At 46.0% G+C, this 19,379-nt stretch overlaps 1 protein-coding gene across 5 annotated transcripts; it reads left to right on the top strand.

Annotated features, from left to right (window-relative positions):
- The first annotated feature begins 9,254 nt into the window (after positions 1-9,254).
- Positions 9,255-19,210, top strand: DEDD (death effector domain containing). Of its 5 annotated transcripts, XM_037506646.2 has the most exons (6): positions 9,255-9,366; positions 11,097-11,129; positions 16,179-16,567; positions 16,737-16,844; positions 17,403-17,549; positions 18,039-19,210. In XM_037506646.2, exons 3-6 carry the CDS (start codon positions 16,243-16,245, stop codon positions 18,413-18,415), a joined length of 957 nt encoding a protein of 318 aa, XP_037362543.1. In that variant the 5' UTR covers positions 9,255-9,366; positions 11,097-11,129; positions 16,179-16,242; the 3' UTR covers positions 18,416-19,210. The 5 variants fall into 5 exon arrangements, with proteins under 5 accessions (XP_037362543.1, XP_037362542.1, XP_037362545.1 ...); XM_037506645.2 differs by lacking the exon at positions 11,097-11,129; XM_037506648.2 differs by lacking the exon at positions 11,097-11,129 and having other exon boundaries at positions 9,291-9,366; positions 16,182-16,567.
- Positions 19,211-19,379: the final 169 nt, after the last annotated feature.

The raw sequence follows: 19,379 nt of genomic DNA on the forward strand, positions 1-19,379 counted from the left end.
TCCGGACACTTCTCAATCTTGGAGAGTTGTTAGAATTCCAGAGGGTTCTAGGTGCAGTTCCAGCTCTGCGCTAAAATGCGCAATTCACTTGTTTCCGCTGGTAATAATCTTTCTTAGCTTCCATGCCATCCTGCTGAGGTCCCAGAGATTTAGAGTTTGGTGTTGTTTTTGTCTTTCGTCAGCCTGCTATGTATTTCTTTCTGTGTTTGTTTCTTTTTTGTTGTTGTTTTTTAAGATTTATTTATTCAGGGGCCTCCCTGGTGGCGCAGCGGTTGAGCGCTGGGTTGCGAAGCTGCCGGTGACCTCTGCGGCGCCAGTTCGATTCCTGGCTGCTCCCTGGCCACCAGAGGAGGGTCCCGCATGGCGCGCAGACCTCTCCTGCCGCCCGCTGCTCCCCTCAGCAGTGTACTTCGGTCCTTCTGCCTGCTCTGCTCCCCGCTCTGGCTCTGGTGAATTCTCTCACCCTCCCGCACTTCTGACTGTACCCAGTGTATGTACAAACAAAACAAACAAACAAATAAATAAATAAATAAAACATGCCTCTATTTAAAAAAAAAAAAAAGATTTATTTATTCATTTACACAAGAATCGGGGTACAGGCCAGATTCGCGGGAGGGTGAGAGGATTCACCAGAGACAGAGCGAGGAACAGAACAGGCAGACTGAGGAAATAAACTGCTGAGGGGAGCAGCGGGCGAGACGTGTATTTCTTTCTGTAAACTATTGGATAAAGTAAAGCAAAGTTTTGCAATACCTCACTAGAGAGTTCTTTCCTCGGAGGAATAAAAATATTCTTTGTTGGGTTTAGGCACTGTTGTGAGCTACAGAGAAGATATTTGGAGTCATAAGACTTTGGAGATGTGAGGTGTACTGGGGAAATGTAGGTCAAAGAGTACAAAATTTCAGTTATAAGAATAATAAATTATGAGAATCTAGTTACTGTATGCAACTACAGTTAATAATAAGGTCTGTATACTTGCCCATTACCGAGAGTAGAATTTGAGCATTCTAGTTACATGCACACAAAGAGAATGAACTGTATGAGGTGCTGGCAATATTAATTATCTTAATCTTAGTAATCATGCACATGTATATTGAATTTTTTTTTAAGATTTATTTATTTATTTATACAAGCACTGGGTACAGTCAGAAGCACGGGAGGGTGAGAGAATTCACCAGAGCCAGAGTGCGGAACAGAACAGACAGACTGACTAAATACACTGCTGAGGGGAGCAGCGGGGGAGACAGGAGAGGTCTGCGCGCGCCATGTGGGACCCTCGCTGGGGGCCAGGGATCGAACAGGTGCTGCAGAGACTGCAGGCAGCTTCGCAGCCCAGCGCTCAACGCTGTGCCACCAGGAGAGGTCCTATCGAATCATTTTAAATACATACAATTATATGGCATTTATTTCTCAAGATTGGGGGAAAAAGACTTTGAAGAGTTACTGTAATTCTAGGAACTGTATTTCTCACTTATAAAAGGAAAATAATAATGCTTATAGAATTGTAACTATACACACAGTGTCTCTTCATTCACACAATAGGCTTTTCGGATGAAATTCAGATTAAATATATGGCAGTAGTTTTCAAACTTTTGTGGTAATAGAGTCAGGTTTTTACAAACAAAACTCGACTTGGAATCTCAAAATTAAAAAAAAAAAATCAGTACAGAGCTGTTCTCATTCAAGTACAGGCAGAAGACCGCGTCCTGGAATACTTCCCCTAAGGCAACACATATCACACTTTATTAATTGCTTAATTGTCTTGATGGACTAGAAGCTCAAGGAGGGGACTGTATGTCTATCTTGTTCATCGCTAAAACCCAATACTGTAATCAATATTTTTATTTTATTTATTTATTTATTTTTTAGTCAATTTATTTATTTTTTAGTCAATCCGTCTGTTCTGTTCCCCACTCAGTCTCTGGTGAATCTTCTCACCTCCCACCCCACTTCTGGCCTCTACCCCAGTTCTTGTATGCATAATAAAAAAAAAAAAATCTTAAGAAAAAAAAAGAATACACACAAGACAGCCAGCCCCCTGTCGTGAATGTCTGAAGTGTGCACAGAACACTCTCGGGGATTGGTATCACCCATTGGGACTTTGGAACCATGGACTTGGAGTTTCTTACTATGAATTCACCCCAGCTCTTGTATGCATAAATAAATAAAATAAATCTTTAAAAATAAAAAAAAAAATAAAAATCTGGGCAAAGGTTGGGAGTACCAGAGGATTTGGTTAATAAAGATAAAAAATCATAGTCTTTGAGAAAAAGAAAGTATTATGCAGATAATTACCATAAAACAAGAGATATCCAAAGTACTGTCTGAGTCAATGTGTCTCTGAGAATCTGGTAAGATTGAGAGCATTTATACGAGAAGTCTTAGTATGAGTACATTGAACAATCAGGGACAGAGAAAGCGGGGAAAGAATGGTATTCTAGGCAAACAGAAGAGCATATGTATGACAAGAAGGCATGAGGGAATATAATATTTTATTTATTTTTTTTTTTTTAAATTTTATTTTATTCTTTATTTATTTTTTTTTAATAGAGGCATGTTTTATTTATTTATTTATTTGTTTGTTTTTTTTTTTTTTGTTTATACATGCACTGGGTACAGTCAGAAGCGCGGGAGGGTGAGAGAATTCACCAGAGCCAGAGCGGGGAGCAGAGCAGGCAGAAGGACCAAGGTACACTGCTGAGGGGAGCAGCTGGCGGCAGGAGAGGTCTGCGCACCATGTGGGACCCTCCTCCGGAGGCCGGGGAGCAGCCGGGGATCGAACCGGCGCCGCAGAGGCCGCGGGCAGCTTCGCAACCCAGCGCTCAACCGCTGCGCCACCGGGGAGGCCCAGGAATATAATATTTTATTAATAATTGCAAATATTCAGGTATTTTAACAGAAGGGGAAAAGCGCTTAGAAACCATCAATGTTACATTAATTCTATGCAATATGCTGTATGGAAATATCTATAAAATAAAGTCAGAACACAAAATTTCGTATACATGTGGTTTTAAAATATTTGAATAGATAATGTCTTTTGAATAGATAATGTCTGAACCTGCTCAAAATTCAAAAGGTATCTTCTCCAGGAATCATTTCTCTCCAGCTAGTTTTTTTTTTTTTAAGATTTATTTATTTATGCATACAGGAACTGGGGTACAGACCAGAGGTGTGGTAGGTGAGAGGATTCACCAGAGGCAATGGGGAACAGAACCGTTGGATTGACTGAAATATACTGCTGAGGGGAGCAGCAGGTCAGTCAGGAGAAGTTTGCTGTGCCATGTGGGTCAGCTTCCTGTTATGTCCATTTAAAAAGATATATATTTGTTATTTTATTTCCTTAGTGTCTGTCTTCCCATGCAAACAGTGAACTCCATGCGTACCCTAGCCTATATACCTAGCATAGTACCTGAAGTTACTAATGGTTAATAAATGTCCAGTAAGGGCCTTCCTGGTGGCGCAGGGGTTAAAGACAGCACTGTCAAGCTACTGCCATCCATTACAGCAGGAGTTCAATCCCAGGGGGTCCAGGGAGCAACCCACATGGCTCTCAGCAGACCTCCCCTGTCTCATCCGCTGCTCCCTTCAGCAGTGTAGTTCAGTGGATCTGCCTATTCTGCTCCCCACTTTCTGGTGAATCCTCTCACCTCACATCTGGTTTATACCCCAGTTCTTGTATGCATAAATAAATAAATCTTTAAAAAAAAAAACCCACATGTATCCATTAAGTAAATGATGCATCACTCTCCTCCCCAGTGTAACTAGATTAGCAGACCTGGAGAACATCATAGAGTCAGTGTATCTTATTAATTTCAGAGAAGCATCAGTTTCCTGACATGTTCTTTGACAGAGACAGAGCAGGCCAGAGTTTAGGAGCATTTTTATTTGATTGAACAAACAACCAAAGAATTGATTAATTCTCTAATTTGCTGGTGGTGTTGATGAGACAGGGCTGTTTCTTTTTATGGTGACCTGTAGGATGACCAAAGGCTTGGAAAAAGCCATCCCCATGAGGGCAGCAGAGAGCATTAGTAAAGAAACTAGAATCTCTGAGACCTGGTGAAAATTGTTATATACAAATATTATCTAATATTTATGGAGCACTTACAATGACCTAACACTTCATAGACATTATTTAAATATAATCATTAAAACAATGATTATACTTGCCTCTTTTACATAATGAGAAAACATACTCAAATAGTTAAAAGACTTGCCCAGTCATATGAGTGAGGGTGATATCAGGGGAATGAAGAAAAGGAAACAGGCCAAGGAGATTTTGAACATCACATTATTAGGATTCGGTGACTACTCATACTCAGGAATCAATAGACACAGGAATTCGAAGTAAGGATGTATAACTAGATTGGAAGCTCAACTTAAAGTAAGAGCCAGTGTGATACCTGGGTAAAAATGAGTAACTGGATCAGCTTGGAGTTGAGAGGAATCAGGAACTAGAAAAGATTGTTAGGTCAGCAAGTCATTGCAGGAGAAAATGAAGAGGAAAGCCCAGGCAGGGATGCAGGATCAATGTGGGCCTGGAAGAGTCAAGAGGATACTTAGTGACAATGGGCTGTAAACCACTTTAAGTGAATTTCTGACTTTAAAGATCTTAATTCTGGCAGATCTGGGGAATAGCATGGACAGGAACAATCAATAACTATTGAGATTGGAAAAAATAAGAGCTACAGTACTTAGAATTGGTACTGTTGTTGACCTGGAAGAAATATTCAGTGGGGACTTGGTAACTATCTGAAGAAATGACATGTAGCCATGATGTGTAAGCCCAGTGAGTGGGAATTACAAAGAGCTATTTCTAAGTGCAATAAATAAATAATATATAGTAAAGGTTTTCTAATAACTAAGAATTACAGTGAATTGAGAATTATAGCACAGGATATAGTGGAAATAGGAGCACGTGAATGGTGGCTGAATGATATCAAGTTTAAGACTCTGATAAAGGAAGATAATTGTGGGGATAGAGTATGTTGAGCAGAAAGGAGTGGCAAACAAGGTCAAGCAGAAGAGGTCAGTCTTTGAAAGCTGGAGGGATGTTTTCTCAGCTGTGTCTTCAAGGAAGAGACAAGAACCCATGTAAACAAAAAGATGTGAAAGGCAAAGGACTTTGACAAAGAATCCTACAAAGGGTTCTCAATCTCCTCAGTAGTTTCCTCACCTTGTGAGTTGGAGCAAGGAGAAGGTGGAAAAAGAACATAAGGCAGGAGAGTAAGCTTTTGCTTTAACTATACAGAGGATGTATAGTTTAAATCCAGGGGCGTGTGTGTGTGTGCGCGTGTGTATGTGTGTTTTTACAGTTGGTTGACCAGAACTAACAACAAAAAGAATTCTTAAAATGCTTCAAATGTGTTCTTTTTTTTGTCCCCCTCAGTGATAGGTATGAGAAGGCCCACCTCTACACAGGTCTTTGGTGTAGCTAGCATTTACTCCATTTCACCTCAGAAAATTGGCTTTTTTTTTTTTTTTTTAAGTTGGTGTCTTTATTAAGATCTCTTCAGCACCTGTTTACTCTCATAGCTGCATGTCTAAAGGGTGAAATTCCTGGGCCTTTCTAACAAAATATTCTTACAAATGTAACCATGAATGGAATGGCTAGCTTAGGACAGCTGGTCAGGCAACTGTTCCAATGGCTGGAATTTGCAACTTTCAGTTGTTTTTTTTTTTTTTTTTTCCTTAAAGATTTATTTATTTATTTTTCTAAGATTTATTTATTTATACAAGCACTGGGTACAGTCAGAAGCGCGGGAGGGTGAGAGAATTCACCAGAGCCAGAGTGTGGAGCAGAACAGGCAGAAAGACCGAAGTACACTGCTGAGGGGAGCAGTGGGGGGCAGGAGAGGTCTGCATGCCATATGGTACCCTTGCCTGGTGGCCGGGGATTGAACCAGCGCTGCAGAGGCTGTGGGCAGCTTCACAACCCAGCGCTCAACTGCTGTGCCACCGGGGAGGCCCGATTTATTTATTTTAATACAAGAGCTGGGGTACAGGCCAGAGGCGCCCGGGGTGGGGGGGGTGGGGGGGTGGGGGGGTGAGAGGATTCACCGGAGGCAGAACAGGCAGATAATAAAAATACACTGCTGCGGGGAGCAGCGGGCATGACAGGAGAGGTCTGTCATGCCATGTGGGATTCTCACCAGCCGAATGGGATCAAACCCTCACTGCAGAGGCTGCAGACAGCTTCACAGTGAGGCGCTCCACTCACTGCGCCACCAGGGAGGCCCTGTAACTTTCAGTTGTTAAGGTAGATTTGGTACCAGAGAAAAGGGTTGAATACCATTTGTCCTGCAGAAGAAGTTGGATTATTTTGGAGGTCTAAAGACAAATCCCTGTCCTTCCTATAGCTTTCTATTCTGGGTGAAGGTGGCAGCCTGTTTGTTTTCCATAGGCTGCAACAGCAGACTGGTACCACACAATCAGAGAAGGCAGCCCTTGGCACCAGCACTTCTAATTCTTTTTATTTTTTATTTTTTTAAAATTTTTTTTAAAGATTTATTGATTCATTGATTGATTGATTTATACATGCATGCATACAAGCACTGGGTACAGTCAGAAGCGCGGGAGGGTGAGAGAATTCACCAGAGCCAGAGCGGGGAGCAGAGCAGGCAGAAGGACCGAAGTACACTGCTGAGGGGAGCAGCGGGCAGCAGGAGAGGTCTGCACGCCATGTGGGACCCTCCTCCGGTGGCCAGGGAGCAGCCGGGGATCGAACCGGTGCTGCAGAGGCTGCGGGCAGCTTCGCAACCCGGCGCTCAACCGCTGCGCCACCGGGGAGGCCCTCTTTTTATTTTTTTAAAGATTTATTTATTTATGGGCCTCCCCGGGGGTGCAGTGGGTTGAGTGCAGTGCTGTGAAGCTGTCCGCAGCCTCTGCAGTGCCAGCCGGCGAGAATCCCACATGGTGCACTGACCTCTCCTGTTGCACCTGCTGCTCCCCACAGCAGTATATTTCAGTTGTCTGATTGTTCTGCTCCCTGCTCTGTCTCTGGTGAATCCTCTCACCCTCCTGCGCCTATGGCCTGTACCCCAGCTCTTGTATAAAAATAAAAATAAATCTTAAAAAAAAAACTTATGCATACAAGAACTGGGGTACAGGCCAGAGGTGGGGGGGAGGAGTGAGAGGATTCACCAGAGACAGAGTGGGGAACAGAATAGGCAGATTGACTAAAGAAACCAGAACAAAACAGCATATACAGTATGATTCCGGTTATAGGTAGTTCAAAAATAGGCAAGAGTGGGCAAAATTGTTATAATAGCAATGGTGACAACAGAAGTTTCAGGTTGGGTCAGAAGGTGCCAGGATTGACCTGCCCACTTCCTTCTGTCCATTCCTATTTCCAATGACAAGCAGTTCCCTCTGGGGTGGACTATCTGAACATGGTTACTCTTTCAATGCCTGTTTAAATGTGCCATATGTATTTTTTGTACTTCCTTCCCCTCCCCCCAGTTAATAAACCACATCCTTTCCAGGTTAGTTCTACTCTCCAACTGCCATTAAGACATCTCAAATTGGTTGCCCCGTGGTCACCTAAAACTCCTCTCCTCTTACTATACTCTACAGATAGCTTCTTTTTCAAGTCAATACCATGAAAACATTTGTCATTACAAGTTGTGCCTTTCCAGTCACTTAATTGTCCACAGTCTGGTTTCTACCCCTGTACAGCTCTGAAACGTTTCTCCAATCTTACTAAATGACTTCCTTGTTGCAAATGCAAAAGGCATATTTCACTTTTTTTAAAGATTTATTTATTTATACAAGAACTGGGGTACAGTCAGAGGCACAGGATGGTGAGAGAATTCACCAGAGACAGAGTGGGGAGCAGAACAGGCAGATTGACCAAAGACACTGCTGAGGAGAGCAGTGGGCGAGGCAGAAGTCTGCTGCGCCATGTGGGTTGCTGCTCCCTGGCCAGCCGGGACAAAGGGCACATTTCAGTCCACAATTTACCTGATCTTTCACATTTAACAGAGTTCTCTCCTGGTTTCCTTCTTTCATTTCTGTTTGCCCCTTCTCAGTGTCCTCTTTTTTGGCTTTATTTCCTTCTCTTAATAATGGTGATGTTATTTTCTTCTAGGTCATCTTATTCACTTCCATAGCGTCAAAAACCATGTATACTTTGCACAAGAGCATACCCTCAATCCTTTCTTTTTTGGGTTCCCAAGCCACACTATGTAATATTCAATTGCCCGCTGAGGGTATGTCATAGACATCTAAATCTCATTTTCGCCTCCCAAACAAAAAGGAAAATGGCACATTATCCCCCAATTGTCAAAGTCAGAACACTGGGAAGTGTCTTGGAGTCCTTTCTGCCTCGTACCCATTTCCGATCTACTTTCCCACCGGCACTTCCCCTTCGATATAGTACAAAACACTGACATCTGCCCGGATAAGAACTTCGCATTTTTACTGGCCTCTGACTTGGTCCCTTCCAAACCATTCTCCCTACTGCAATCAGCGATCTGTTTAAACTGCAAATATTGTATAATCGTTCACTCAGCTAAGACTCTTCAAAGCCTATTCATTGCCCTTCGGATAAAATCCACTAATTTACCAGGCCTTGCGTCACCCGGTCCCTCCCACGCTCAGGCTCATCCTTTACCTCTTTAACTACATCAGGCTGCGGCAGCTCCGAGCGGGCCCGGCCCCCGGCCCCCCAACCCCAACAGACCGCCGGGATTCGGCTCAGGCGACACTTCCTTAGGGAAGCTGACGCTCAGACGGCAAAACTAAAGAATGAAATCCGAGAGGTCACTGGAGCAGAGCTTTCCGCCCCGGCCTCGGGTTACGGAACGTCCGGGTTACCAGGAAGCTGAGGGCAAAGGTCAAGCCGCATCACGAACTTCCCCAGTACGCCCGGCGCCCGACCCTGGAATGGTCCTGGGATGGTCCCCGTGCACACACGGCTGTCAGTGCCCGTCTCTCAGTGCTTCTGGGCGCGCCAGCAGCGGGATCCGGCGCGCACGCGCTCGCTCCTCTCCCACCCGTACGGTTCCCAGAACCCCTGTAGAAACGCCGGCGTTGCCAGCTTGCCCCAAACCAAGATGGCTGCCGCTCCCCTTTCTCCCCTCCGAGATGAAGCCATGCACTGTCGGCCAACGCTGCTGCCAGGCTGCCCTCACCCATAATGGCCGCCCCACTCATGCCTCGCTATGGTCCCGAAGCCGCCGCTCACCGGCCAGGTTCCGGGAGGCGCCGCTCCCGACGCAGTCGCCCGGCCGCCCCGCCCGCTCCCTTCCCCCACGCCCGCGGCGGCGGCGGCGGCGGCGGCTGGAGCCCGGATGCGGCGCCGGGAGGCAGGCCCGGGAGCGGCGCGGATGGATCCAACATGGCGGCGCCGGGCTTGAGCCGAGAGTGAGGCGGCGGGGCGGCCGGCGTGGGGAGGGGGAGTCGCGGGGCGGGGCGGGGCCGGGCGGGGCCGCCGGGTTGGGGAAGGAAAGTGGCGGGGGAGGCGGCGGCGACGTCCAGCCGCGAGCCCGGGCGGGAGGTGACGGGACGCTCAGGTGGGGGAAGGGAGCGTTGGGGGACGGGCGGGGGCGGGGGCAACTGTGGGAGCGAGCAGGGGTCGCGGCTAGGAGCGGCGCGGGAGGGGCGTAAACAAGGACGGCCGCCGGGCCGGGCCGGGCCGGGCCGGGGTGTCTGGAGGCCGAGGTGGGGAGCGGGGCTGCGAGCCTACCGGATCGGGAGGTAGGGGCGGAGGCAGCCGAGGGGGTGAGGCGAGGGGGCGGCGGCGTGCGGCTGGGAGGGGGCTGGACTCCCGGGATCAGGGTCGTGAAGAGGTGGGAAAAGGTGAGAACGGGACCTGAGACGTTTGGGGGGAGGTTTTCAAAGTGTTAAATTGGAGAGAGGGGGAAGGGCCTAGGGGAGAATTGGGGTGGAAAAAGGAGAGAGCGGAGGTTTGGGGGAACGGAGAGCGTGTGGAGGTGACGAGGTAATGGAGAAAGTGAGAGACGAGGAGGAAAGTTTGGGAGGAAGGGGAATGAGGTGGGAGATAGGACGGGAGCTGCCTGGGTGCTGGAGGTCCGGGGCTTTCCCTTTCCCTGTGGGAAGAGAGCAGAGTTGAGCAGCATCAGTTGCGGCCAATTCTAATTGCCAGGCCTTTAGCTTTTAATAGGGTGGGCAGGGCAAAAAGGAATGGTCATGTGGGTTTGGAGAATTGGGGTTGGATGAGGGTTCAACTGGCTTTGCTTTCGGGAGGCTCCCTAGCTTCCAGTTTGTTTTTCCTGGTTATTAAGAGAAGGGAAAATAGGGCAACTGGTGTACTGGAGTATGGAAGGAGTAAAGGACTTTGCTAGTTTTTAGCACTTAGCAATGCAAGAATGAGGAAACAGTGTGCTATGTTGAAGCCTTGTATGCTGAGGTGTGCAGACTCTGGATGTCTGCGAAAGACAACAGAAAACACAGAATCGACCTTTGAGGCAGCCAGGCTGCTTAAATTAGCGCGTTGCTTTCTGCACTCTTCTGTTAAGTGTTAAGAGGTCAGTATTCATATATAGGAAATTCATATGTAGAAAATAGCCCCCCGTGAGGCGATGATTTATCAGTGGATGCTGCCCAGTGCATATTTTGTTCTCACTGTGTGCGAGTTAAGGGACAGGGTGAAGAGAGAATTTGGAGGATGGTTCTAGTTTGATAATGAAGTGGTGGAAAGAAGGTGCTTCTGTGGCTGTAATCACTTTCTTTCCAGATGAAAGTCAACATTAATATGGTAACAAAATAGGTGGATCTCATAAGGAAATGAGGAGTCAGGTGAGGAGGTGTCCGAGAATAATTGGTTGCCCTGTTAAGTTGTTGAGTTTGGGACCTTTTTGCATTGAGACTTTGAGGCTGAAAATTCTTGAAGTTGATATTGTTTTGTGAATTGGTCAGTAGAGTTAGGGAAGCTTGGAAATTTTGTTGGGGGAGGGGATTGAGTTCTCTCAGCTTGGAATGGATCATTTCAATTAAAATGGCTTTAAGCTTGCAGCTGAGATTGACTAACTCTTTGGGTTTTGAGGTTTCAAAATAAAGCTTGAAAATTGACTCCCTCCCCACCCCACCCCCATTTGTTTTTGTTTTGCTCCTGGCTTTGAACCTTGTGCTAGGAAGAGACCTGGGAAATTAAGGTTTTTGCAGAGGTAAGTCTGGAATTTAAACTGTTTTCAAACAAAGGCAGGGAATGGAAATGGCTTGAGAAATGTATTTGGGATTGAGCCCAGGAATGGGGTAGATGCCAGGGAAAATGAGTTTTCACCCATCCAACTGAGTGCATAAGATCTATTGCAGTCACTTTCTCTTAAGGTAACTGGATGTAGATAGGAGGGAAAGGAGAGCAGAATTAGATGTTTTGGAGGCTCCCAGCTTTGCTTTGTTGTTCTCTAGTCATCTTGGTCAGCTCCAAGGGAATCATTTTTTTTAACATATGGAAAGTTGTACTCTAGTACAATGTCTACTAAATGTTGCCCATGGAGGGCTGCTGAGGCTCTTTCCATAGAAGGCTTTTTCCTTCATCTTATTCTTTCTTCTAGTTGTTCGTGGTTCCTGGAATCTTCCTTTTGAGAACCTGCTATGTAAATTGGACTTCCAGATACTGGTTACATTTTCCTAGTCCCACCAGCAAGAAAACGCTATGTACTCTTTACATATTGAAGGTTTCCATGTTTTCAGGTTTCAAGACACCGTTCTCTTTTATTTCTTCCACATGACTTTCATCTGAGGATTTCTGAGAGAGTCAAATACTCCTAGTTTGCCTGTGGAGATAAGATACGTTCTTGTTGGGATGAGACCAGACTATTGTTTTCATTTCCAGACATCACTTTTATTTCTTCCACATGGCTTTTCTCTAAAGGCTCCTGAGAGAGTCAAGTCCCTCAAAAAATTAAATAAATAAACAAATAAATACAGATATTATCCTGGTAGATTTCTAACCTCAAGCTAGACTTTACTTGGAGTTAAAAACCTAATGGAGAATGTGCAATCAGGAGGAAATCCTGTAGCTGTTGATCTTTGACTGTCTTGGACCTCCCTGAAACAAGTAAACAAACTAGAACTCTGGGAAATGCAAAAATTCATTAGAATAAAGAATTGTTCTTGGGAAACTGTTTTGGGGGACCTACGGGTTATTGGACCCAACTAAGCCTTCAGATCGGGACCCTGTTTACTGGAATGTTTGTTTTTTGGTATCTGGCAGTATTTCAGACATCAAGACTCAGTAGTTCTCTCTATTCTGCTTAGAGGATGCACATTCTCCTTACTACTCTGATACCTTTCATCTTGTATCTACATAATTTAAGTTCCCTTACTTCGCTGCCACAGAAAGCTGAGTATATTAAGATGAGGTTGGCCATGTTCTTTTCATGCTGAAGTTAGGTTGATTCTTGGAACCCCCATCTGGATTGCTGAGTGAATGAACTCACCATTCTGGAAGATAATTAAGCCTGCATGCCTGCTTCCCAAGGACATGGCCTTGGAAAACTTGCACCTCTTAAATATTTTGCTTCATTCAATAAGCAGTGTAGTTTGATCAGCAGCCTAATAGGAAAGTTCTGCTGCTGGTCTAGTTTCAGTACTTAAATCGCTGTGAGGCTTGAGGGCAGGATCCTTTGTGTCTGTTTTACAGAGGTTGGTATTTTTCTTCATAAAGATCGGATTGAACCAGGTCAGATTAGACCTCCTGGGATGGGACAGAAGGGGCGGTAGCCCTACCACCTACTGTTCATCTGAATGGCAACAGCAGGTAATGGAGGAGCTAAGGTGGGAGAGAGATGGAATGCCGCCTTGGTGCTGGTTAGAATTATGAGCTAAGTGAGTCTGTGTGTGACTTGTTTTGTTTTCTTTCTGGAATATTGTTTGATGGGTTTAGGTCAGAGGGACCAAAGGGCTTCCTTCTCCAAGGCTAGGGTGGAAAGTGACATGCTATATCTGTTCCTTTGACCCTTTATTGTGCTTCATTTAAAATAGGGTTTCTCGGGCCTCCCCGGTGGCACAGTGGTTGAGTGCTGGGTTGCGAAGCTGCCCGCAGCCTCTGTAGTGCCGGTTCGATCCCCGGCTGCTCCCTGGTCACCAGAGGAGGGTCCCACATGGCGTGCAGACCTCTCCTGCCACCCACTGCTCCCCTCAGCACTGTGCTTCGGTCCTTCTGCCTGCTCTGCTCCCCGCTCTGGCTCTGGTGAATTCTCTCACCCTCCCGCACTTCTGACTGTACCCAGTGCTTGTATAAATAAATAAAAATAAATAAATCTTTTAAAATAAATAAATAAATAAAATAAGATAAAATAAAATGTCCCAGGATGGGGAGATTGTACCGCTGGTCTAGAAGCTCCAATAATTCTTGCACTTTCAGTGATCTAACCTGGAATCCAGAACTTATCAGTGGCTTATTTTTTGTTTTTTTTTCTCAAATGTAGGGACTTTACCCTTCCTTTGAGGATTAAGGCCTATTTGGAAGTACAACCATTAATACATAATTAGGACTATAGTGCTTTCCTCTTCTGCCTCATTTTCCACTGGTCTGGTATGTGGGGATATAGTTTTTCATTTCCTGGGATTTATAGTCAGGACACTTTGAATCAGGGAGATCTGGAGCAACCTGTTGATTGTGAATTCTGACCAACATCTCTGAGATCCTCACAGCAGCTGGCCAAAGGGAGCAGGTGGGGTCAGGAACAAGGAGAAGTTGTAATGAGAGGTTCAGTCCTCTCATGTTGTCTATGAGCAAGACGTTACTTTCCTTCTGTCCCCTGCATTTGTACCCTTGTCTGTAGCAGGTGAAATGACAGGAAATGACAAAAGAAACCAGCCTGTAGTTGAATAGCTATTTTCCCAGCTGTTTCCCATGCTTTGGGTGGGGCATCTGGACTTTCAAATTTGGGCATGGGTTAGATTTCCTGTGTACATGTCAGTAGCCAGGGCTTAGGGCTGATTCCAGGGTGTATCTCCCTTTTTCTGAAGGGTACGAGTCTTTCCAAACTTCCACTGCAGGATCAAAGAGGAGGAATTGGCTTCTCTGAAGTAGCTTTTCTTTACTCTTTCTTAACTTACTCTCAGTGTCTTGGTATGTAAAGTGGACAGAAGAACTTCTCTCATTGTTGAGTACTGTGAGGTGGGTAGTTTTGCATAGACTAGGGGAGGCTAGGGCTAGGCAGAGTGTATCCTGGTAACTTAGTTGTGTGTATCTATTTTTAATGGGATCCTCTTGCTCTTGGACTTACCTGAGTTCGTTTCTTAAATGGTATTGGTTATGGTGACCTCTCGGATGTTAAGGTCAGTTCAACAGTAGGTGGCTCCTACTCTGTGCTTGCCTCTATCAGTTGCTAGGCACTGGAAATATAAAAATGATTATGACTTAAGTCCTTTGATAAAAGTTGCTTAGGGTCTAACAGGATAATAAATGCATAGACAATTTAGTACACTTTGATAAGTGGTTTAAAGAAACTATACACAGTGTTCCTCAAAGGACACTGAAGAGGACTACTTATCCCAGCATGGGGGTGTAGAGAATGAATTTGAAGATGGCATCTGAGCTGACTGAAAGGATGAGTAGGAGTTAGCCATCTGAAAAAGGGTGGTGATGGGGGGTGTGGAACAGAGAAGGCAGGGGGGATTCAGACAAAGGGAATAGTCTGAGGAAAGGTATAGAGAAATGAACTGCATGATGTATATGAATTATAAACTGTGGGTAGAGAGCAAAAAGTGGGTTATGAGGTTGAAAAGGTAGGCAGGGCCTGATCTGGAGAGTTTTGGTGTGTTGTATAAGGAATTTGAAGTGTTCTTACAGGTAAGGAGGGGCTGTAGATAGGTCTTAAGGAGAAAAGAGACATGGTCAGTTGTGCATTCTAGCTAGTTGATTCAGGTGGGTGTGGGGTGGGTTTAGGTGGGTTAAGATTGGTGGTAAGGAGAGCCCTTGGAAAGGACTGTTGCAGTAGTCCAGGTGAGATTATGGGAACTGGAACCAGGTCAGTGGCAGCAGAGTTGAAAAGGTGAGGCAGATTTAAGAAATATTTAGAAGTTGCATTAACAGGCATTTCTAATTGATTGGGTGATTGGAGGTTGTGGTCAGAGGATGGAGTGGTGTGTGTACTATCTGGCAGGGCAGTAAGTTTGAGGGACTAGAATGGAGGAGAAAGTTGTGGGACTTAAGAATTGGTTATTGACTGGATCATTGACATATTGACATAACCCAGGATGATGGAGGAGCCTTGTGAGTGAAATGCCAAATTTTATAATGAATGTAGAAATGTGATCAGTCACTGACAGGGGATTGGTAAATGGTGACCATAAGGTATGGTAAGAAGGTAAGGTTAGGCATATCCACATGGGGTGTGAACATCAAGGGAGTACAAATGGCATAGGAGAATTGTAAGAATGTAATGTAGCAGCTTAACGTTTGTTGACTTAAATCCAGCAGTTCTGGTGAATATTATTGATCAACTTTCTGAGCAGTTACACTTCGGGACCTGGTTGGGTTATAGGCAAAATTAAGGATAGGTTACTGGAGGGATGAGTCTGGACTGCAGAGATCAAGAATCTTATCTTTGTGAAATCTCTTTTACAACCATTTATATTAAATTAATAACGTGATTTCACATGTAATTTCTCATTGGATTCTTTACAAGTCTGAGAGTTATGTGTATTGATGAGAACACTGAAACTTTGAAGAGAAGTGACCTGCTTAAGGCCACACAGTTTAGTGTGTGACTGGTTAGAACTACCAGTTCCAAGATTTTCAGTTTCTTTACTCTGTCCCTGCATTCATCCCATGCAGCTTCTGTATTTGAGTTGAGTGAATTATTTACTTCATCTCTATTTAGCCTACATTTAAGAGGTGAGCTGGTGGCAGGAGGGTGAGAGATGGGAAGAACAGTTCTCAAGGGATCAAAAGCAGTGTTTTGGAGGCAGGAGGAACAATCTGGCTATCTAATAGCAATTTCTGTTGAATGTATAGTGCTAAAATTGATATAAAGTCAGTTAGGGGAGGTGACTATATTTCTCCAGAGGGTCTAGACTTGGTGTGGCATTGTCTATGCTTTATTTTTATTTTAAAATGTAATAAAGATACAAGTAAATAAAAGTTAATACTTATTAAGCACCATCCTGTGGCAGGCATTGTGTTAGACACTGGGAGTATAGGAATGAATAAGACTAATTCTGCCATTGAGTGGTAATGGCTTTTTTCCTTGTCCTTACAGTAGAGTGGGGATTGCAGCTGCTGAGCAGGGGATCTGGAAGGTATTGCACACCTGAGCCCCCAGCATGGCCGGCCTAAAGCGGCGGGCAAGCCAGGTGTGGCCAGAAGAACATGGTGAGCAGGAGCATGGACTGTATAGCCTGCATCGCATGTTTGACATCGTGGGCACCCATCTGACACACAGAGATGTGCGTGTGCTTTCCTTCCTCTTTGTGGATGTCATTGACGACCATGAGCGTGGCCTCATCCGAAATGGACGCGACTTCTTATTGGCATTGGAGCGCCAGGGCCGCTGTGATGAGAGTAACTTTCGCCAGGTGCTGCAGCTGCTGCGCATCATCACTCGCCATGACCTGCTGCCCTATGTCACCCTCAAGAGGAGACGGGCTGGTGAGGGTGCATTGGGGGCTGGGACCACTGGCATTGGGAAAGTTGTGGGAATCCAGGTGGGAGGCGGCATTGGCCCTGGGAATAGTGAGAACTTAATGAGGCCCTTTAGGGGGTTGCACTAGAAGGGAGGGCTGCTTCTTTTCCTGAATGACTCACTTTCCCCCTACAGTGTGCCCTGATCTTGTAGACAAGTATCTGGAGGAGACATCTATTCGCTATGTGACCCCCAGAGCCCTCAGTGATCCAGAACCGAGGCCTCCCCAACCCCCTAAAACAGGTGAGAAGATACAACTCCTCTAATTTTTTTAAAAAGATTTATTTATGCATGTAAGAGAACTGGGGTGTAGGCCAGAGGTGTGGGGCTGGGGGGAGGGGTGAGAGGATTACACCAGAGAGAGTGGGGAGCAGAATGGGCAGATCTACTGAGATACACTGCTGAGGGGAGCAGGAGAGGTCTGCTGCGCATGTGGGCTAGCTTCCTGGCCGGGGATTGAATTCATGCTGCAGTGGCTGGGGATAGCTTGGTAGCACTGAGACTTTAACTCCTGTGCCACCAGGAAGGCCCAGCTCCCCTAATTTTTCTAATCAAGTAAGAGGATACAGAAACTATCATATTCCCAGATTTGCCTAAGAGAAAGGACACTGTCCTGTCCCGTTCCCCCCGTGCCAATATCAAGCCCTGTAAAAACCTGGTTGAGGTGGCAATGCGTCTCCTAGTCCTTCAGTTGTTCTTATATTGTGTCCTTTTTGGAGTCACGTTGATACTGCTCTTAGTGCTAAGAAGTGTTTGGATTTCTGCTTTTACCCTACTGTGTCTACCCCTTTACCCTGTCAGTGCCTCCCCACTACCCTGTGGTGTGCTGCCCCACTTCCGGCCCTCAGATGTGTAGCAAGCGGCCAGCTCGAGGGAGAGCCACACTTGGGAGCCAGCGAAAACGCCGGAAGTCAGTGACACCAGATCCCAAGGAAAAGCAGACCTGTGGTGAGGAGGTTAAAGGGTTCCAGAGGTGGAGTAGACTCAGGGGGAAATGGAAGGAACTGCAGGCAGTGGGCAGATTTCACTCCTCAGTGCCAGGGTTACTTTGATCACTGTCACTGGTTGATTCAATCTCTGGGGAGAATTCTTCTATCTTTGTGGCAGAGAATATGTCAGCTTGGTTGCTGTTATAACATCGTGGTTGTAGGATGAAGCAGTCATTGACAGGGTCAAAATGAACTGTGCCAATTAACTAGAATACCTGCTGGAGGCCAGTGCTGTTGTGACTGATGGGGGTAATCTGATGTGGGCCCTACCCCATTTAAAGGCCCCTTCTAAGATACATAGGAAAGAACTAAGTAGTACTGGGGAAGAGAGAGGTCTTTGGGCAGGTGATGTGCCCAACTTTACGCCCTGCTGTTCACGTCAGCCTTTCAAGCCTGGCTTGTTCTCATCCCTCACAGCCATCTTTTTTTTGCATGTTCTCTTCTATAGACATCAGACTGCGGGTTCGGGCGGAATACTGCCAGCACGAGACTGCTCTGCAGGGCAACGTATTCTCCAACAAGCAGGACCCACTAGAGCGCCAGTTTGAGCGCTTTAACCAGGCCAACACCATCCTCAAGTCTCGGGACCTGGGCTCCATCATCTGTGACATCAAGTTCTCTGAGCTCACCTACCTCGATGCATTCTGGCGCGACTACATCAACGGCTCGTTGTTAGAGGCACTTAAAGGTGTCTTCATCACAGACTCCCTCAAGCAGGCTGTGGGCCACGAAGCCATCAAGCTGCTGGTGAACGTGGATGAGGAGGACTATGAGCTGGGCCGACAGAAACTCCTGAGGAACTTGATGCTGCAAGCATTGCCCTGACCTCCCCCTCACTTCTCTGGGGACTGTTCCCACCACCCATCTCTGGAGCTTACATACTGTTCTGGGGTTTGTTCTCTACCCTTCCAACCAATCACACCCCTGCCTTTTTTTTTTTTTAAGGAAAAGACAAAGAAAAATGGAAGTGGTGTCCCCCACCCTCCCTGCACCCATGTGCCTGGGGTCCCCTGTTTCCCTTTTCCACTGACCCCCAATGTGTGTGTCTACAGCCACCTTACCACTGAGCCATAAGACAAATGGATAGGGAGAAGCAAAGTCTACAGAACATGGTCTTTATAAAGGGATTGACGTGAGCACCGCTTGGGGTACACCGAGGGGGTGTCAGTACTTCTGGCTTTAGGAGGGTTCTTCAACTTTGTTTGAAAAACCAAAGGGCTGTGAGTAAGGGAGCCGTGTGGAAGGTGGGGCTCGGAAGTGTATTTTGGAAATTAATCACCACCCTCTCCCAAATTACAGAGTTTTTAAAAAAACAAAGACGCTGTGGCCCTCTCCACTCTCTCCTAGCCTCTGGTGCTGCTCCTCTGTCTCCTCTCCTCCATTCCATGGTTGAAACTTCTGCCTGGTGTGGCTCCTTCCTTTCCCCTTTGCCAGACCCTCTAAGGAGGACTGGGTAAGAGGACTAGGTCAGCTTGGCCACCTCCCGGCTGTGGTGTATGTGTACATGCACAGAATGGATGGAGAAGAGACTGCTAGTTAAAATACACTCCCCCTGGAAAGGGGAAGGGGGAGTGTACTTCTTTCCTGCCATGTTCACGTGAAAATAAATAATGTATCCTGTAGCCCTTTCCCCCTTTGCTTTCTTCTGGCTTGGGCAAAGGGCATCATAGGTGGAAGTGAAATAATTTAGTTTCAACTTCTGTTCCCGTCCCCATCCTTGACCCCATGCCCAATCCCAACGTGGGAGAATAGGGCTGGGACATGCACTGAGTGTGGCACTTTGATTTTG

The sequence above is a fragment of the Talpa occidentalis genome, unplaced genomic scaffold, assembly GCF_014898055.3.
Source record: "Talpa occidentalis isolate TD23 unplaced genomic scaffold, MPIMG_talOcc4v2.1 talOcc4.12, whole genome shotgun sequence".
NCBI lineage: Eukaryota > Metazoa > Chordata > Mammalia > Eulipotyphla > Talpidae > Talpa > Talpa occidentalis.

What these genes read in the sequence shown, in the direction of transcription:
- DEDD (XM_037506646.2), top strand. Translation starts at nt 16,243, where the DNA reads ATGGCCGGCCTAAAGCGGCGGGCAAGCCAGGTGTGGCCAGAAGAACAT. An exon ending in CCTCAAGAGGAGACGGGCTG is followed by an intron (nt 16,568 to 16,736) that starts GTGAGGGTGCAT and finishes TTCCCCCTACAG; the next exon opens with TGTGCCCTGATCTTGTAGAC. An exon ending in CAAGGAAAAGCAGACCTGTG is followed by an intron (nt 17,550 to 18,038) that starts GTGAGGAGGTTA and finishes TCTCTTCTATAG; the next exon opens with ACATCAGACTGCGGGTTCGG.